This window comes from Drechmeria coniospora, chromosome 01 (genome assembly GCF_001625195.1).
Source record: "Drechmeria coniospora strain ARSEF 6962 chromosome 01, whole genome shotgun sequence".
Lineage (NCBI taxonomy): Eukaryota > Fungi > Ascomycota > Sordariomycetes > Hypocreales > Ophiocordycipitaceae > Drechmeria > Drechmeria coniospora.
Window position 1 is genome coordinate 5,031,694 of NC_054389.1, and position 20,122 is coordinate 5,051,815.

The 20,122-nt window shown below is 58.4% G+C and overlaps 2 protein-coding genes and 1 pseudogene across 2 annotated transcripts; all 3 read right to left on the reverse strand.

Moving 5' to 3' along the window:
* Positions 1–1,230: 1,230 nt before the first annotated feature.
* Positions 1,231–4,932, reverse strand: DCS_01251 (bromodomain and PHD finger-containing protein; the record flags this gene model as incomplete). The annotated part of the gene is made up of 3 exons (XM_040798586.1): positions 1,231–2,290; positions 2,364–3,397; positions 3,472–4,932. 3 exons carry the CDS (start codon positions 4,930–4,932, stop codon positions 1,231–1,233), a joined length of 3,555 nt encoding a protein of 1,184 aa, XP_040659469.1.
* Positions 4,933–7,143: 2,211 nt separating this feature from the next.
* Positions 7,144–9,769, reverse strand: DCS_01252 (leucine rich repeat domain-containing protein; the record flags this gene model as incomplete). Its single annotated transcript, XM_040798587.1, has 2 exons — positions 7,144–9,663; positions 9,737–9,769. 2 exons carry the CDS (start codon positions 9,767–9,769, stop codon positions 7,144–7,146), a joined length of 2,553 nt encoding a protein of 850 aa, XP_040659470.1.
* Positions 9,770–18,576: 8,807 nt separating this feature from the next.
* DCS_01253 lies at positions 18,577–20,041 on the reverse strand (annotated as a pseudogene).
* Positions 20,042–20,122: the final 81 nt, after the last annotated feature.

Below are 20,122 nucleotides of genomic sequence, written 5' to 3' on the forward strand. Positions count from 1 at the left end.
GTGAGAGCACGTCCACTCTGCGACGTGGCGCCGTCATCCGAACCCGGCACCAGCTGATCTTCGATCCAAACTTTGTTCCTCGTGTATCCAAAGGTACGGAAACGAAGAGGCGAACGTCCACGTACTGGATACCTTGTATGATACGTACGGATACGCGTGCAGTCAACCTGCCGTTGGCGCCCTCGACATCACGAACCAACAACCAATGACAACAGCCAGGCCAACACCGTCACCGCCTCTCACTCTCCTTTGCTTGTCTGCTGCAACCCTCCATCCACCCCGAACAACGTTTTGACTGGCCTCTGACAGTATCTCACCGGTTATCCAGATAAGAAGCGGGGACCAAGGCAGGAGGGGGGCGCGGGCACGGCTTTCTGTTGTAAGAAACTGCCCGGGCACCCGAGCCTTTCTCCCGCCCTCCATTGGACATCACCACTACGATGAGTTGTCGATGCATCCCACCTCGTCCCACATCGAATTCGGTTGGTCTCGTGTTTGGTTCCCGTCCGGTGCCGCGGCATACTCTGTCAACCCCTTCTGCAGGACTTTCTGGCCTCTACCCCTGATTCGTACCGTTGGGGGGGAGGGGGGTTCCGAGTCTTAACCGCAGCCATCGGAAGCACGGCTGTTATCTGTAAACACTCTGATGCAGATTACCTTGATGGTTGGAGGAGAAGGCATCGAACTTGTGCAGCCACTGAAGTCACAGGCCAGATGGTCGAGGTTCGACTGCAGATTTACCATCGTCTGCCTCCATCGGGTAACGACCAGATTCGATGTAGGTCCCAACGATCGAAATTTGTGGTAACTCATGAGTTGTGGCAAAATGTTCAACGCTTAGTAGTTCAAATGCAGACATGAGTCATGGCCGCTTGTTCAGAAATGCGGCCATGCAACGATGAATTCAGCAGAGTCGTGTCTAAGCCTCACTCCATGCCCCGTCTGTCTGTCGAACACGGGCTCGTCATTATTCATACAAGCAGTGCCGCTGGTCCAGCCGACACAAAAGCAACGACGGTTGCCGCGTTGTACGGCTGCCTCGGCCCCACCAAAGCTGTCACCCGTCGCGCGCCAAACTCCTCCCATCCCCCCAGAAACCAGTCTCAGAGCGCTGCCCAAGATCATGACCATGCGAAAACCGCGCGCTAACCCGGGAACCGCAGACAGCAAAGCAAGATGGAAGAGGGTGTGGGAATACAACGACCGCAGTTGCTCGGGTTAAAATGGGTATCATCGCTTTCTACCCGACGCTCTCCGCTTTCGAGATCTGCTGCTGTTGCTGGCCTTGCTCCTCGCCACGCTCGCAGAGGTGTCCACCGTCACCTCAGCCTCCATGGCCGACGCCGTGACAGCGCTGTTGACGTCGCGACCGAGCCCCTTAAGCTCTTCGTCGTCGAGGTCCGTCAGGTCCTCGCTCAGCATCCGGACCGCGTCCATGCCAGCGGCCCAATGCTCACCCAGGATAGATGTGCCTCGGGGCTTCATCGACTTAAGATACCACAGGATGCCTCCCTCGGCGAGGGGGTCGCTCGCCTCCTTTCCGAAGCTCCCGTTCGACTGAGGCGGTGTAGGCGGCTCCGCCGGCGGTGGACGAGGGGCCAGCGCGGCCACATAGTCGTTGCTGTCCGGCGGCGTCTCCGACGACTCGACGCTCTTCAAGACCGTGCTCCTCCTGCTCTTTCGGGCCGGGTTGACCAGCTCGTCCGTTGTCGCGGGTAGGGTCATGCCCAAGCCAGACGTGTTCACTTCGATGTTTCCGCCACCGCCATCCTGTCGGTCCTCGGCTGTGTCCATCAGATCTGCGTCACCGTCATGATTGGTGTTGTTGAACGAGCTCTTGACCGTAATTTCGGACGAATCTGGAGCATCTACCATGATGGTGTCTTCCTTGTCACCTTCTTGCTTCTCCACCTCGGCGCCGCTCACGGCTCGCCCCGTATCGATGCTTGCGTCGATGAGGCTCTCGAGGTCTTTTTGCATGCCGTCAAACGGCTTGTTCAAGATCTCGGACTCGACCCGCAATGCCGTTTCGATGTATGGCTGGACGGCCTTGAGAATGCGCTTGCCCAGCTTTCGACGTTCACGTATGTCTAAGAACATGCTCTTGGACGAAGCCGAGTCTCCCGCGTCCCAGCCGTCACCTTCTTCGTCCACACGGGGGCGCGACACGATGCCTGCGTTGATAACATCGCCGAGTTCCTGGGCGAAGGAGAGCGAATTCACGTAATAACGCTCGCCGACCCGATTCTGAACCATGTCCAGCCCAGTGGAAAAGAGGTCCTTGTCGAGTCTAGAGTTCCGGTCAGCATCCCATCGTCAACGCGGTCATCGTTCCACCTTGAACGGAATATAGGACGACTCACAAGATGGCCTTCTCAATCGCGGGAGCGAGAAGCGTTGCAACTGGAAAGTAGCACTCGTCGACAAAGGTTTGCTCGAGCTCGGAAGCCTGCAGCTTCATCTGCTCGCGCTGGACAACCTCTTCCGACAGCGCCTTCAGCTGCTCAAGGTCGTTGATGATGTCCTCGGCGAACTCGATGCGGCGGGCGAGCCGAGCCTTTCCGCTTGGCCCCATGGACGCAAAGTTCCGCCGCGTCAGCTCCATGGAAGTGAACGTCTCCATTTGAAGCTGCAGTCGCTTGAGCAGAGCAGCGCCACGACGGGCCTCTCGCTTCAGCGTCCAATAGCGACACGCTTCGCCGAGAAAGTCTTTCCGCTTCCTAAAGGGGAATCGCTGGATCGACGCCTCGACGATGTCGAAGACTGCCTGCGGAATGATGGGGGCTCCGGACGGGAGCTTCCAAACGTTCTTGGCCGGTTCGCCCTTCTTCTTATCGACCGCGGCCACGGCCGAGGTCTTGGCCCCGGCCAGCAGGGACTCGTCCGGAAGATGTTCGGCGATGGCGCTGCGGTGTTGCGCAGCGATGACGTTGGCCATGGCGTGGCTGTCCGCCCAGATGCGACCTCGCATGTTTCTCTTGTAAAACTTCTTGGCCGAGCGTGCAGCCTGGTGCACGTTGCGCTCCTTGGTGTAGTCGGGCGGGCAGTGCTTGTCGCAGAAGGCCTTCAGCACCATGGTGCCGTCCAAGACCGCAAGGGCGCCATGGCTGGTCTTCATCTTAAGATAGAGGTGAGCTCGTCTGGCGCAGGTTACGTGGAAGGCTTGGTAGCAGTTTTTGTTGCTGCACTGGATGCAGGCACCCATCTTCTGGTGGCAGATGTAGCAGGAGAGCTTCCACCTCGTCTTGGGCACCTTTTCCACATCCATCACCGGCTCCATGAATGTGTGATTTCCGAGCGACACTTCGGGGATCCACATGGCACAGAGCAGGTGAGCCCACTTGGATGAGTTTGTTTGCTTGAAAGCGCCATCGGTATTGGGGCAGAAGATGCACGTCTAGGAGGCCGTCGTCAGCACGCGTCATCGTCCACGGAGCCTCCCGGAGACATCGGAGGGGGGGTTGAACGTACCGGCACGCCCCGACCACAGAGCTGGCATTTGCGGCAGAGCCATTGGCCTTCGGGGATGAAGGGCACGCCGTAGCATTCCTGGTGGACGGCCAGGTTGCAGCCGTCGCAGAAGACGATGGCGTTGGTGTTCTCGCAGTCTCCGTCGTCGCATATGACGCATTTGCTGTCGGGCTCCTCGCCGCCCTGCGTCTCGCCGTTCACGGCGGCGGCGGAGCCGGATCTCGGCCGATGCGTCTGCGGCGGTTTCGGGTTCGGTTTCGGGATTCGTCTCTCCAGCGTGTGCCATTCCTTTTCGATTTTCGTCATGGTGATCTCGAAGACCTCCCTCGTGATGGTCTCGAGCTCGTTTTGCTTTCGCTGGGCGTTGTACTGCTCCAGCCACATGTCGTCCTGCTCGTCCATGTCGTACTCGACCCGGCCGAGCCTGGATTGAGGGACGTGGTCCTCGGCCTTGGGCGTCGCGCACATGTCCACTTCGTCCTCGGCGCTGCCGTCGATGGCCTTGATGAGGGTTCGGTCCGAGCGGGGGAAGCGATCGCTTCCTTGATAGCCGACGTTGCTCATCGCCTTGTCCACGTAGCGCGCCTGGCCAAAGGTCTTGCTCTCGAACAGCTCTATGCGGTTGGTTTTGCGGTACGAGGGCAGCTTCAGGTCCAACCTCTCCTTGGGCGTCTGGTTGTGTATCGGTAGAATTTTGGGCGTCTTGGGCGTCGAAGCGAAGTCGATGGGGCGGGTGCCGTAAAAGCTAACGGCTTCGCGTGTCTGCCGGCGAGGGCGTCTCGACGGCGTCCCCGCCTGCGTGTCCGGCACACTCGGCTCTGCATTCTCCTGGGGGTTTGGCGTGTTGCCGGTGGATGCAGGGTTCACGTGTCTCGAGGGTGTCAGCGAGCCGTTGAGCAAGGGCGTGGGCGGTGCTTGGCGGGCCGGCGTGCTAGGAGCAGGAACGGCAGGTTGCGCAGCAGGATCGGTATCGACTGCCGTGAAAACCATAAACGTCTTCTCGATGTCGAGGTCCGGGTGGAACTCTTCCCAGCCCCGCTCCTCGCGGGGTTTGTAGTCCTCCGCCTGCTTGACCGAGGCAGCCATGGCGGCGGCTGAGCCCCACGGCAAGTCACTCGTGTCTTCGCTGGCAACGACCCGTCTTCGAGCACTTCTCTCTCGTCGAGGGGGCGCGGATGGTGTGTCGCCGTTGGCGAGGTCGCGGGCGGCGTTCCTGCTCGATCTCGACGTCGGTGCCGACGCGGCGGAAGCGGAGCGATGTAGGGAGTCGGAGTCGACAAATCGCCCTCCTCCGCCCGGCCCGCCGGGGACGTAGCGACGCTTCTTCGACGGTGGTTCCGAGGCGGCCATGGCCGAGAGGGACGCCTGTCTCGCCGCCCTCGCCGCGTTGGTCGTGCCGGGCGGGCGGCCGCGTCGGCGGCCCGTGGGGGTGCGCCGTGGAAGAGGGGATGCGGGAGCCATGTCTACCGGTGGCGGTCCGAACCTATCTGCGAAGCGAACTGCCGATCCGACGTCGCAGCTGGCCAGAGGCGCGGAGATAAGGGGGGGTGGCGACGCGCGAGCTCGTCACGGGCCGGGATGGGACGGCGGGCATTTGCAGGCCTCGGGAAGACCAGACGTGCCCAAACTCACATGCGGTAGAGTATGAAGGCAAGAAAGAGCCCTGTTGGCGCGCAGTCGATGGCAGTGGGCAGCATCAGGAGGAGACGTGACGTCGGCTGGCGGCTCTGCGTAGGGCCGAGCGAAAAACAGACAACGCGTGAAGTTGCATTTTGCACGGACCACCTGTACCGTACAAGAACCGTACAGCACTGTAAAGTAGGTACTTGCAGTACTGGAGCCCAGGAGTTGTACGGGGAGCTGGTGCTGGTACCTTGCTAGTACCGTAGGTACCTGTACTTAGTACCGTAGGTACCTGTACTTAGCACACAGGGTACCTGTCCGTACCCTGCCTGGTCAGTGGCTTGCAGCAACTTGGGTCAAAAGCACGTTCGGGTTAGTCAGCATCAATGACCCCGCTTTGCCAATTCGGGGAAGGGTACGGAGTACGGGGTACGGAATAGATCTACCACGATTTACCCGCTTTTGTTCTATCTCGACTGGATACACAGTATGGAGTACTGCGTACTTACTTGTACAAGTATTATTGCTGTACGGACACTTGGACGCTTATAGTGCAGTACATTGTAGGCACCTGCTGTACATGTATGTGAGTACCGAGTATTCCTTATTTTACACCTTCTTACAGTGTAAGTAGATTCACCTACTTGTACAAGTACTTGTACAAGTACTTGTACCTACTGAGTATGTACTTTGTATGCTTAAGTAATACATGTACTATACGGAGTGCTGTACAGTGTACTGTACAGTACTGTACGGAGTACTAAGGTAATACTGTAGTCGTCCTTGTGGAGTTCAAGTAGAGTAGATACTAATAGTACTTAAGTAATACATCTACACCAATGTAAGTACTGCACTGCACTGTACGCCTTACCATACGTACAGTACATGTACGGAGAACGTCGGGAAATAATACTTGTAACAATAAGGGAAAAGGCACGTCAGCATACGGAGTACTGGCCGATCCGTCCACTCATCTTGCAGGGAATCACGAACATTGCAATCCATGTTGACTACTTCACAGTGGCTCCATCCATCTACTGTGTCTGTTCACGTACACCCATGGGCCAGGCTCTCATTCATTATCATCTAGTGACGTGCGGCGAATGAAAAGTCAATAGGCCAATGGAGAGGTCGAGTGCTTCGGATTGCGGAGTTTGATCTGCACGAGGTGGTATTCACTTGGGATGAACTCGTACAGGTTCGTTTCACGTCATACCTCAGCTAGCTCGGCCGCTGCCGAATGGAAGCCACCGTCTGACGCGGAGGCTGCATATCCGCAGCCGATTAGGACGACCATCCGTGGGCAAACGAGACATTCACCACGTGCCGTGACAATCACAGTCCCGTAACCAACAAAGCGCGCGCAACGACGAACCAAACGGGACGAGGTGGTACGTAAATAGTCCCGGTGTGTGAACGGAATGTATTCAATTCGACCCGCGAAATGCACATCCTGTCATCTATCTGCCTAACGCTTCATCTCCAATGCTGTGAGCGGACCCTGCAAGTCCAAAGAAAGAAACCACCACCACCACCAGCTGCGACCCCAAACGGAAAGCAGGCCACCGTCACTGAGCTACCATCTCGACCAGGCATTCACCCTTTTCCACTTCGCGTGGCTACTCTTCTCTCCGCTCGACTTTCGAAACAAGGCTCGCGGCCGTTGCGTGCGCCGTTGCCGGTGTGGGAAAACGTGAACGGCGGGGAATCGCCATCGTGAAGTACTCATCCCTACCATGCCTGAACGCCGCAGTCGCTATGCTTCACGATCCCGTCCATTGACACAGCTCCAATCGAAACAACCGATATGACGCAGCAAATAAATGGTCCCAAGCGGACAGTTCATAATGATACCCCGCCAGGCGCAAAAAAGAAGAAGAAGAAGAAGAAGAAAAAGAAGAAGAAAAGCGGACGTGGGATGGAGGGTGCTAGACAGCGTGGGCCAGAGGCGGCATATACGACATGACGGGGCCGAGGGGTATAATGGAATGATACGGCGCATCGTCAGACGCTTCCATGCCGTCGGCGTGGGGACCCAGAATGCACAGGCTAGCCCAGCATGCGACCGCTGTGAACTGCGTGGCCAGGGGTCGCATGATGCGACATGTGACCTGCTCGGAGGGGTGGGATGGGTGGCACGCCGGCGGGGGCGTACACGGAACTTCCGTCCCAGCTCTCCTCGCTCAGCACGCTGAGATAGCCGCTGCCAACACGGTCTCGCAGGGCCTCTATCTTGCGGCGGTACAGCTCGCCACCGACATCCCAGTTCTGAGGCCCGCCCGCGTCTGGCAGGGAGGCGGGCGCGGGTTCACGAGGCTCTGGCTTATCCGCAACGGCGTCGAGGGTGGTGGGCATGTCCAACCGACCATCCGACAGGACCACGGGCGGTAGTAGAATCGTCTCCGAGGTTCGCGAGGTCAGGTAGTTTCCGATGGGCGGATCCGACGCGTCTCTCGATTCCGCTCTCCGGGGCTGCTCCTGCTGCGGATCGACAGCTGCGGGGATGGCGGCCTGCTCGTTGGCCAAGTCCACAATGCGTCTCTTGGGGGCCTTTCGGCGCCGCGTCGAGCTCGGGTTGACTTCGTTCGTCACGGATTTCGATGCCGACCTCTCCTTTCGCAGCATGCCGCCGTCCCTCGGAGCGCCGTACACAATGGCCGGTTTGGCAACTTCCACGATGGCCGGCGCCTCCGGGATCTTGGGCTTCACCACCGGGACCGAATCCGGGATCAAAGCCCGGTCGACCAGCTGGCGCCTTTCCGAGTAGCTCGGGCCGCTACCGTCAATGTCAACGTCCATGGTGTAGCCCGGCGTGGCCCGAAATAGGTTGAAAATGGTGATCCGGTAGTCCTTGTGGGTGCGGGTGAAAGGGTTGCCGTCGACCCAGATTTCGCGAATGTCGGGGATTCCCGTCAGTCTCGCAAGCTCCATGGGATCCGCGAGGCCATTGTCTCGGAGGTCGAGTCGTTCCAGCGGATACAGCTTCTCCACGCCGGCCAAGGACTGGAGCCTGTTGGCGCGAAGGTTGAGCGCCGTGATGGCCGGGAGCGGGCTGCGGGTGAGGGAGTGGAGCGAGTCGATCATGCACTGGGAGAGGTTCAGGGCGCGCAGGGCGGAGAGGGAAGCCAGGCTGTCCGGGATCTGGCTGAACAGGTTGGAGGAGAGGTCGAGGGAATAGAGAGTATTGGAGAGCGGCGCGAGGCTCGCGGGAGGGATCGAGGTCATGGCATTGTCGGCAAGGCAAAGGTGCCTCAGGAAGCGCCACTTGGACGGCGGCAAGCCACCGGCGTACATGAGATTCGCCGACATGGCTCTGGAGTGATGGTGCCACGAGTCCGACAAGCTCGAATGCGAGCTTCCGGAGCCGGAGCGCCTGATGCGCTGCGACAAGCGAGCGTGGGACGAGGGGTTCCGGGAGCCGAGGGGACGCGACGGCGAGCTGCTCCGAGGACGCGAGCCCTTGGAGGCGGATCGAGGCGGCGACCGAGCGGCATCATCCCTGTCGCGGCGCGCCTGCAGAGTTCCCGGGTTGTCGGAGCCGTCGGCGTCCTCCATGGCCGACTCGTTGGGCGCCAGCAACCCAATTCGCAGGTCGGCGAGAGGATGCTGCACCTCGGGCGAGCCCGGCGCGGACACGGCACGGACGAGCTCGGGTTGGGGTTGGGCAAAGGTGGAGCTCCGACGGGGGATGTTGGTGGCAGCCCAGGTCGACGTGGGCGAGGACTGGGCCTTGGACGACCTCCGGCGGCGCCTGTCCATGTCATCGAGCACGACGTCGATGAGGATGTCGGCGGGATCCTCGATTCCGGCGTGCCTCAGGCTGAGGGAGCGCAGCTGGTCCGCCAACCGGTCCCAGCCGAAGAACTGGCGGAAGTCGATGCTGCTGATCTCGAGCGCCTGCAAGTTCTTGAAGACGTAAATGGGGACAGCCGAGTCGAAGGGGAACTCTTCATATCCACGGATGAGGCGAGCACGCCAGTCCGGCGCCAGCTTGAGACAAGGGATCTTGGTGAAGGCCGAATAGAGGTACTTGAGGTCGGCCTGGGCCGCCGCCTTTTGACGCTCCGTCCTCGCGGCCGAGATGCTCGAGCCGATGCTGAAGCTCGCCCAGAGCGCCGACATGCCCGACATGACGCTGCTGATGCTCGAGACGGAATGTATGGAGCCGACATCGGAGCTGCGACTTCTCGAACGTCCCGTGTTGCCGAGGAAGGAAATGTAGTTGGTGGAGGAGGCGCTGTCGTGGAGGTTCTCCAGACGGACCTTCATGGGGCCGACGTCGATGCCGAGCTCCTCGAATCGAGAAAGCATGTAAAACAGGTGGTGGGGGGTCAGGGCCAGCTTCGCCGACTTGACACTGTGCGAGGTGAACTTGAGAGAGCCGAAGGAGAAGGCGGCGGCCAAGGAATTGGTGGACGATGATGTCGAGGGTCGGTCGGGAAGGGTCGGGGACGTGGGGATCGCGGCAGCGCTCGTGCTTTGGGAGGAGCGGTGACGAGCTTCGCGGCGCTGGAACTGCAAGGCGTTGGCGAGAGCCTTCTCGTGCGTGCGCACAAAGGCAGCCAATTGCTACGATGCGGTCGTCAGCACGCCCGTCCGGCGTGTCCCACCGGGGGTGGAAGGGTGGAGGGGGGCCACGTACCTTGACAAAATATTCGCCGTCTTCGGAATCCATGTTCGGCTCAGGTACGGATATGCATCTGGACGGGCGATTTCGGGAGTTTAGGTTTCGAGAGGAGACGCGGCGGGACAGTCGAAGGAGGCTCGTCAACTCGAGCAGCAGCCGCGTGCAGCCTCGCGCTGCATTACTCGAAAAAGAATCTGCATCAACGCGGGTCAGCAACAAAGGGTCCCTCGGCCGGTTTCTTGCCATGCACGGCATGCAAGGTCGATGGCGGGAGGGTCGCACGGCAGCGAGAAGGGTCTGCAAGGTAGGACAGGGAAGGCGGTCGACGAAGGAGGGCACCAGCGCTCGGGGAACAGGATTCGAAACTGTCGGCGACAGAATCCTTGGACAGTCACGGGGTGGGGGGTCCAGGGCAAAGGCGAACCGGTTGACTGTGCCACGGACTGGCCTGCAAGCGATTCTCCGTCACAATCAGAGCGAGGGCGAGGAAGGATGATGCTTCTCCTTGTCGCGCAAGCTAATACAAAGAAAGGCCACGGGAAACGGCAGCGGGCGTGACGGGAGGGACATGGGCAAGCTAGCGAGGGAAGCAGCAGAACTCATCGTTTATCGGGTTCAACAGGGAGGATGACGAGGCGAGGAAGAAGAAAACACAGGACGAGACGGGCTGGAAAAGGGGAGACTGGGCCATGAAGGACGGGGCGGGCAAGACAACGGAAACAGACGAGGGACGGGACGATAACGACGATAACAGTGACTCACCTTGGGATCAACAACAAGGACGGACCCGGAGACGACGGCGCAGCCAAGATGACCAGCAAAAAGGAGGCTCGGCTCGGTGATGAGGGCGGGATGCCAACGACGTCCTCCACGGGGTAAGCAGGACAACGTCGTGAAGAGCGTCGTCCACCGTGCAGGCGGATGCACAAGAGATGTGGCGTGGGGGAGGAAGGAAATTGAGGAGAAATTCAAGAAGGGGTCCAGAGGGGGGGGGAGCGTCCAACGGGTGGTAGTAATAACACGGCGACGGGCGCGACGGCGGTAAAAAGTGGTGCTGTAACTGTACCAGAAGTACGGAGCACTGTAGCACGTTGGCTGGTCCTCGCAGCACCAAAGTACTAGGTACCTACCAACTAAGCACTAGGATGGTACAGCACCACCACCACCAAGTTCTCGTAGGTACTAGGTAGTAAGTAACGTACAAGCAGGGACCCCCCATTTTTTATCCGTACTCCGTACTCCGTATCTGTACTCCGTACTTGCAGGTACCCGGACGAGTGCAAGTACCCAAAACGGACGGATACGAGTTGTACGTGCTCGCCACCTAGTATGCAGGTACCTATTCACACTTTCTGCAGCTGTCGGTACATCGCACTCGTGTTACGCTCGTGAGCACCTGTAACTGTAGGTGCGCATGCAAATGTCCAGTCCATGTACATGTACATGCACGGGGTTACAGCAGGTGCATCTTGTTCATCTACGAGTGCCACCCACCAACGAGCGCTACCCCGTATCGTTTCACCGAACGATGCGACGAAAACTGGACGGGACGGGATAGGCATCCCGTGGCAATTAGAGGCGGGCAGGGGTGAATGACGCTGAACCAGACCCCCGGTTGCTTGGCAGATGGATCGCCTAGCGGGTGATTACAGATGGAAGTCACAAGCTCCATCGGGGGAGGGGGCGAATGACGAGGCCTGGTGGTAGATAACAGGAGGTAAGTATGAGTACCAAGAAAGGCGTATTTAAACGGACGGTATTACGGAGTGCTTAGGCGCAACGAACTAATACTGTACATGTACATGCTTACTACTGTGCACGTACCGCGATCGGCGCAAAGCGAAAAGGCAGGGTCGGTCGGCGTGCTAGGAGGTGGAACGGCAGACGAACGACTGGCGGGAACGGGTCCTACGGGCGGTGAAGAGATGCGCTTGCACACGTCGGCACAGACACGGTCCCAGACGAAACACGCAACACTGGTCACCATGTCACTCTCTGAGACGGTGCTTCAGTTCGAGAACGATTGTGTTTTTGAGTTTGACGTTTGCTGGACGTTGGGACGACAGCAGCGGCTTGCTTGGGCGTAGTACCGACAAGTGCAAGTACTCGCAGCACGGCAGCAGCAGTTGACGCTAGTCGCTGCCACCTTGCCAGGTGCAGCATGTACTTGCATGTACAGTGGGCGTGCTGCAATTATGTGGTACCAAGTACTTCTACGGAGTACGGAGTACTGCACCCACCTTTCCGCCTGGTGGTCGCTGAAGTGAGGACTGGTGCGACTTGGATATCTCTCCGTTCCTCGCAGGCAGGCTGTGGACGAGTGCTGAGCAATGCGAACCGGGACGCAATTGCACTTGTGCATGTACTTGCTTACAACTAGTTGTTTAATGTACTGCAGGCGTATGTACTTTGAGGTACGGGTTCTCTTATCAGCGTCTCGACTTTGCGTACGGAGTACCTACGACGACCATGTCGTACGAGCACGGGAGGAATACTCGGTGCATGCCACGGCAATGTCGTAGCGCCGCATCCGCATCGGCCGTCGAGCAGGTCGGAGGGCGTGGAATGCATCTCGACGTAGCTTCCCTCCTGCGCCGAGACTGGACGGCGCAGAAACGGAAACACGACTGCGACGGAGAACTACTCGCGTGCGCCGTCTCTGGATTTGCATTGTTTGGCTCACGCAGCATCAACGAACAGATTACTCGCGCTGGCACATTGGTGTAGAATCGTTCGTTTTGCATTGGCATCTTGGTTCAAGCGAGGAAGGCTGTGCCGTCGGCGAACGATGTGGGGGTACGAGGGTCGGCGCCCGTGCCAAGTACATGCGTCCAGGTACCGACACGGCATGGTGCACTTGTCCGTAGGTATTCCCACGTCCATCCAATGCACCTAAGTAATTCCACATGCACGAGAAACGAATAATGTACTTGCATGTACGGAGTGCTTGTCTCTGCGAACGTTTGCGCGTACATGTACTTGCACCTGTTGCCATCTCCTACAGTACTTGCACGTTCTACTACAAGCACGCGTACTATGTGCATGTACATGTACAGAACTAATACTACACTCCGAACCTAGTATGTACTTAAGTATGCGTGCAAGTTTAGTGCGTGCCGCAAGTGTCCAGCATGGGCACGGTGCATCCCGTGAACTGGCAGAGACATGCCATGATCGTACTTGTGGCTGCTCCCTGGCACAACGGACGGACGGCAGTCGTCCTAACAGTACTTGCCTACTACCTTACATGCAACACTGGCGCGGGCCTGAGGAGTAGGGCCCCTCGACGTCATCGAAGGCGGGCATTTCCACCCCAAGCAATGGCACGACAGGACTAACACGAAATGTACTTGTACACACACATAAATACTTATACAGAGTCAGCACCAAGGACGGAGTGTCCCGTACTACAACTGCTTCGTCGCAGTGAGTACATGGACGATACAGCAGCACTCCAAACCCATGGTGTAGGCATGTCGCGAGTTCGAGGTGTCGAATCCACAGGCAATGCCGGTCAACGCCGCGGGCGCAATCAATGCCCGAAAAGAGCATCATGATCCGCTGCGGTGCGAAGCTGCAGCGAGACGTTGAGCCTTTGCCATGTCCGTCATCTGCAACCCGTCGGCCGATTGGCAAGACGCAATTTCGAGCTTCGAGAGCGACAGCACCAGTGGGAAGTCGAGAACGCGAAACGCGCCCGATAGTGGCCCCATACGGTCATGTCGTGCGCCGCAGGTCTCATTTTAGCGCCGCAGGGCAGCCTCCGCTCCGCCTCCGAATGACAACCGTCACGAGCACCTGCCTCCGGGCAACGCACGAGACCGGCCAAGGACGAGGAGAAGTGTCCGAGGACGAAATCGGGCATGCAGCTGAGCTGGTGGCATGCATCGACAGATGCATCTGGTTGACGATGCTCGGCCCGAGCGTAGTGCGAGCCAGCCAGCCTCCCCTCCTCGCCGTCACGATGACGGAGCTTCATCCTGGCGGACAAACGACAGCTGGTGGCAGATCGATCTCGCGAGAGACGACGGGTACGGGTTTATGGCACAATGGAGCTTCCTTCGCTGCCGCCGCCCCCCCTCCCCCGCCGTTGTGGCACATCTCCCCACGGCCCACACACATGGGTGGCGCCGCCGTTTCGACTGCGAGGTGGGAGTGGTCTCACCTGTGCATGAGCATGTACGGATACTTGTACTTGTAGATGTACTCCGTACATACAGTACGAGCACATGTAGGTGTATTCAAGGCTGGTGCTTTTGCGGCGTATTATTACTTACTCCGTGGTCGAACCAAAATACAGTAGTATTCAGTATTAATTACTTACCGAGATACTATAATAGTTGTACATGTTCGTACTTACGGAGTACTCCGTACGTGGTAAGTACTTAGTACGAGGGTTGCGAAGAGTAAGTACAACACATGGCCTTCGCAGCACCAAGTAACAATACTACAAGTGCTCCGTACTGTAATAATTGTAAGTACAGTACAGAGTACTTACATGTACTTAAGTACATGCGTGTACGTGTATGCGGAGAGGGACGCGGACATGTGCATGCACTTACAGTAGTACGGTTGAAATATTTCCTGACCAGGTAATTACAGCACAATCAGCACGCTGGTGCTCGCAACTACCTTGGTACTGCGTAGTAGGTTCGTGCAAGTCTCGCAAGGCGACGTCCTCTGCACACACATTCGATCTTCTGGATGTGGCGACGTCGTTCTCCTTGGTGGTCGTGAAGCAGCAAGCAATTGTCGAACAACTGGCTGCAATGCTGCATACTCCGTACTCGGCCATACGTACCAAGCACAAAAGTCTTCCACGTTCCGCCTAGCACAGCACAGTCCAGTGTGCACGCGTGTAACCGTACAATTACAGGGGCCAGTGCCACAAGTCCTGAACACCAGCTACGTGCTGTGCAGGCACTTGCTGCATGGTACTAGTTGCTGCATGTAGTATTATTACTTACCTACTAGTACCCAGTACTAACTTATAGTACGGACCGAACGAGTACCGACCAGGTCGCCGTATGCATGCCATCCTGCGCATGCCCCCCTACAGGGCCCATACCATGCGAGCCTCTGCAAGTCTGCGCTGAGACATCCCCCTCCCCAACAAGCCAAGCCTGCATCCGAGTGACAGGTGGTTCCCTGCTGCAGCAATCTCGACACGGCTCAACACCACGACCAACACCACGGCCAACACCATGACCGAACCAAACATGGCCGCGAGGATTGAATGCAGCATGCAGCATGCAGAACCGCAGCATCAACCACTCTCACCCATGCGCATACCACCAAGATGCATGTACATGTATGCACGAGCACGTATCTGCTGCGCATACTCGAACATGCATGCACTAGTTCGTGGCACGTACGCAATGCTCGCGACGCAAATGCGTACCTCGAGGTACTGGTATCAGTTCATTCTTCGTGTAATTGCTGCACATTCTGCAAGTGCATGCAAGTACATGCGCATACATACTAAGCACCCAAGTACTTGTGTTCTGTACAGAGTACGAATTGGCTGCGTACGGCGATGTGTTTGTATGGTACCCTCGTACTGTATGGAACACACTGTAATACCGGCAACGTACACCTCTACTTGTACAGAACACGCATGCTAACTTGCCTACTAAGTAGTTGCTGCACAACTATGCTTGAAATGTACTAGGGAGTTGTACTTGACCTGCACTCCGCTCGTCGATTCTGTTCCGCAGGACAGAGTAATACTAGGTATATTACTTGGATGTTGTAGTAATTGATACTGTAGTACTTGTAACTAGTACTGTAGTCCTTGTATACTGTAGGGGCCTGCAGGAGAAAGTACAGTACTGCGCTTGAGAAAGCCTAGTACATAGGTACCTACCTACCTAGTAAGTATTTACATGCAAGTGCTTCCTTGCAACGTTTCTTACAAAGGTAGGTAGTAGGCGAATTAGGTAATGTGCGACATCTGCGGCGCACCAGGAAACCTCACATCGTCGACTCCAACTGCTTCATGCCCCCGTCGTGCTCTGCCATCAGCCTACCTCTCCTCGCTCTCAACCCTACTCCTGCTTCCCGACCGCCCGCACCCGCTCGCCCAAGCGCTCCGTGCAGGCACCCCAAGCGGCATGACATGACCTGCGTTCTCGTGTCATTCTCACCTGCCGCTCGAGGCCGTTTCACACCCACGAGATCGTTCTGCTCGGCACCATCCGGACACCAAAACGGTCAGCCGAGAGGCTGGAATGCACAACAAGCAGCATTCGTTGCCCTCCCACCTTGGTATGCCTACCGCAACGGCAAGGCTTGGGATGCACAAAGCAACCCTCACAGATGCCTGCCATCGGCAATTGCAGCATCCATGCACATGGGCAGCCCAAGTGCGGATGCTGCCACTGTGCATGCACCCTACGCATGCACACTGGCGTCTAGCATGTACGGTGCGGCAGTGCAGCACTGCACGCTCCGTAGCACTGGCAGACATGGCCTCCCATGCTCGTGAGATGTCTTGTATCTGCTGGCATCATCGACCGGTACGGAGTGCCCGTGTGTCGATCGCGTCTCGCTCGTTCGACGTAGTGGTGGGTGGTGCCGCATCACGCCAGCAGTGCCGCAGGTGCATCCCGAGGCAATTGGGCGAGAACCCAGCAAGGTGGGTTTGTCTCCAGCGATGTCGGTCGAGCACCTGGAACGAGTGCTTGCTAGTGATTACCCGCACACGCAATGGATGCTTGCACCTGCCACACAGGCATGTACATGTACTCCAACGCATTGAGCATCATCACCTGCACGCCTGCACGTACGCACGAGTGAGAGTGCGCGCCTGAGCCATGCTCCCATGCCGTCGAGTAAATGACTGCACGCCTCCGTGTCCTCTCAGCTCACCCTGTTCCTTCCTCGATCCCGTCGGCCGTTGCCCATTAGGCCATGGAAACCACGCCGCGGTTGATCATCGCCTCCAACCCACTCCTCTCCTCCACGCCACATGCTGCGCGCACGACGAACACCATCACCCGTCAGCATCAAGGCCCGTTCGTGGGGGGGGGGTTGACTTCGCGACTTCGCATCGCACGAGACGGCAAGCACGGATGGCCGTGCTGGCGAGTCGTCGTCCTCCTGCCATGTCGCTCAGCGTCGCCGCGACGCATGAAGCCAACGGAACAGGCGGACGACGACTTGCAGCTCAACGGCATGATTACCTGTCGAGGTCCGAGCCAAGCCACCGCCAGCATCGAATTGCTCATAGCATATACGTTGGAGACGATATTAATACATCGACATCGACATCGACATCAATAGTCGACATGGCGGGAAGGCTGCCACTTGAAATGGACCAATTGCTTCGTCAGCTCGTCGCCCACCAACTCATGCCGTCACTGGTTTGCACCTCAGCTCCTCACTCCTCGGCGCCTTCACTTCTCACCCCCATGACGCAAACGTCGTCCGACTCCACACCTCTGCATCCACGAGTAAACGGTAATAATTGAACCATGCGCAAGAGTAGCGTCACGCCGCTGATGCTTGACAGTAGCCAGTTTGCGCGCCTGCGTCGTCCATCTGCAGTACGTGTTAGTGCCATCGGTAGCGGGACGACGGCGCGGTACCAGCAGTCCTCCCCACGCTGCCTCCTCCCAAAAGGAAGCACCACATGCGGGCCATCGGGCCATCTGCGTGCCATCATCTACGCGGGCATGTGCCGTTGGGTATTCCATGTCTGGACAATCCTAGCGCAGTCGTGCCGTCGGCCCCAATCTTAGTTACGTGCTTATGCGGCAAGAGTGCGTTGCAGTCTTGCGCAAGGCTGCTGCACACACAAGGTACAAAGGTAATGCCACTCGCTACAAGTACTACACGTAGGTCACTAGAGTACTTGTACATGCAGGCATCGCAAGTCCTGGGTACCTCGTACTCGTACTGGTACTTGTTTTGTTCCCCTCCATCGCCAGGGTATTCTTCCGGGAGTGCATGGAAAGATGGGAGGCACGGCAGACGATTTGTTCCAGAACGGAGCGACACGTCGGGACAATACTTGTACTTACTGTACATGTGGTATTAATATTGAGCACTAGGTACCTTGTACGGAGTACTTGCAAGCACCAGCATCGTACTTACATACAGGCAGGTATGGAAAGTCGAGGTACCCTGCACTCGGTGCGCCAGCTGTGCTCCGCACATGTACAGCAGTTGATTCTTACTGTAAGTATTTTAGTACTCAGTACCTTTTCCTTGCACGCACCGTAGGTACATATTGATATCGGTAGATACGGAGTACCGGGCAGAGTATTCATGCCTTGCTACAGACTGGTGTGCACATGTACCGAGTCCTTGCACGGAGAACTTTCGCTAATAATAAGGTATAATAACGGTACAGAGTGCTGCCCGCCCCCAGCACTCGCTCCCCCACCAGTGCTTGCTCCTCATGACGATGAACAGAAATTATGACCTCCTCGCACTCGCTCGTGCCATCCTCGCGGCTGGCACGTACATGCCACACATGCCACATGGCTCGACGGCCACATGACATCTACGGACCCTTCCTTCATGGCATGCTCCCACCCACGTTGCCCTCGGTTCTCCCCACCGCTGGTATGGCGCATCGTCTCCGTCCCCATCGTCCCCATCCTTTTGTTTTTCTCCCCTCGAGCTTCCCGAGCGAGCGTCGTCGCTGACCGCTCATGCGTCATGGAGCAAGGACGACGACGCCTGCTCGTGAGACCCAAATGAAGGCTGCATACCTATGCATGACCGCATGTCGCACCGAGACGACGTCTGCCCACCACGCGACTTGGCCCCTGCACCAACCAGCCGTCTCCTTGGCTTCCACGCACGACACGGGCTCCTTTCGCGCCTCAAGTGGCTCTTCAACCCACCGCCGTCATCCATCTCGAGCCTCGCTGCTTCTGCTTGCGGGGAGGGGGGGTCGCCGGAACTGCTAGCCGCGTGGGCTGCCTGACGGGCCTCCAGCCCGGCGATTTGGTTGCCGGCGATGCCACCCTTCGCCTCGTGCCCCCAGCCATCCGTCCATCGGCTGTTGGTGGTGTGCATGATGCGGTCCCCGCCGGCCGCATCGGCCTTTTCCCGCTCGCCGTCGTGGCTTCTGCCGAACAAGTGGTCGGTCGCTGACGAATGCGAGGCCGAAAAGGGGGTGCAGAGGAGCCGGTCTTCCAGGCCTGCGCTCTTCTCGACGGGTGCACGTCTCGACCCTGGCGATCCCATCCTCGGCCACAACATCACCAGGCTGTCAACCCAGACGCTCGACCGCCGCGAGAGGGCACGACCGTGGAGGCGGCCTACGGCGCGTGGATGTGCCTCCGAAGAATCATTGCATTCTCATTTCCACCCTATCGTCACGATCCTCTCGAGCGTCCTGAACCCGTCATGCGCAAAGCCCTTGGCGACATCCACCTTGTACTCCTTGCCGTCCACCCTGATGATGCCGTACCCCATGTCCGTCCAGGCCGCGCGCACGCCCCTGAACATGTTGACCAAGGCGCGGCCGAGGCGACGGAAAGGCATGGTCAGCAGATGCTCCATGTCGTGCTTGCGCAGCTGCCGAGCCCGCTCCTTCCCCTCGCGCTCCTGCTCGAGCCGCCGAAGCTCGGGCACGTACTCTTCGGGCAAGGAGAATCGCGACTTGAGGGCGACGCCGTCGAGGCTCGTGCTGATGACCTTGGGCGCCAACAGGGGCACCATCCGCTTGACGGTGACCTCGAGCCGCGGGCTCGCCGTCGGAGCCGCCGGAGCCGCCGCCGCGCGGTTGGAGAGGCTGCGAGGAGCCGCCGCCGACGCGGACGGGGATGCGGTCGCGGCGGGGAGGATGCGGATGGAACCGACAATGTTGGGCGTCTTTGATATCAGGTAGAAGCCCATGGCGCCGAGGAGGACGTAGGAGGCGCCAAAGGTGACGCTGACCCATTGCGGAACACCCTCGGGCTGGTCGACCACCGTAGGCCCCGTGAGCGCCGTCCAGGTTATGATGGCCAGGCCGCTGGACCAGCAGCCAAAGTAGAACCAAAAGTGCGAGGGCGCCTCGTAGAGAACCGTGGGCGTCTGCTTGGTCGCGAGGCTCTTGATGAATGCGTATCGACTGGGTGCCGTCGACCCCTGCGCCGGCGAGACGTCACCGAGAGCGGGAGGCCTGGCTCGAGCGCGGACTTGCTTGCTGCTCGGATTGGCGGCAGAACGGAGGCGGAGAGAGGTGGTGAAGCGCTGTCGGCACGTCGTTGTCCTTGGCAGTGTGGGCAAGACCGTCGCGCCCGCGCAGAGGCGCCTGCAGGGGAGCTCGAAGCTTCTCGAGAGGCTCGCCATGGCTCCAGGCAAGAGTGAGGCCATCATTCCCGTCCCGCTCTGCGTCGTGGTTGCGTGATCGGGCCGTGTCACGCAGACGAGGCCATGGAGATGTGCAGATAAAATTTC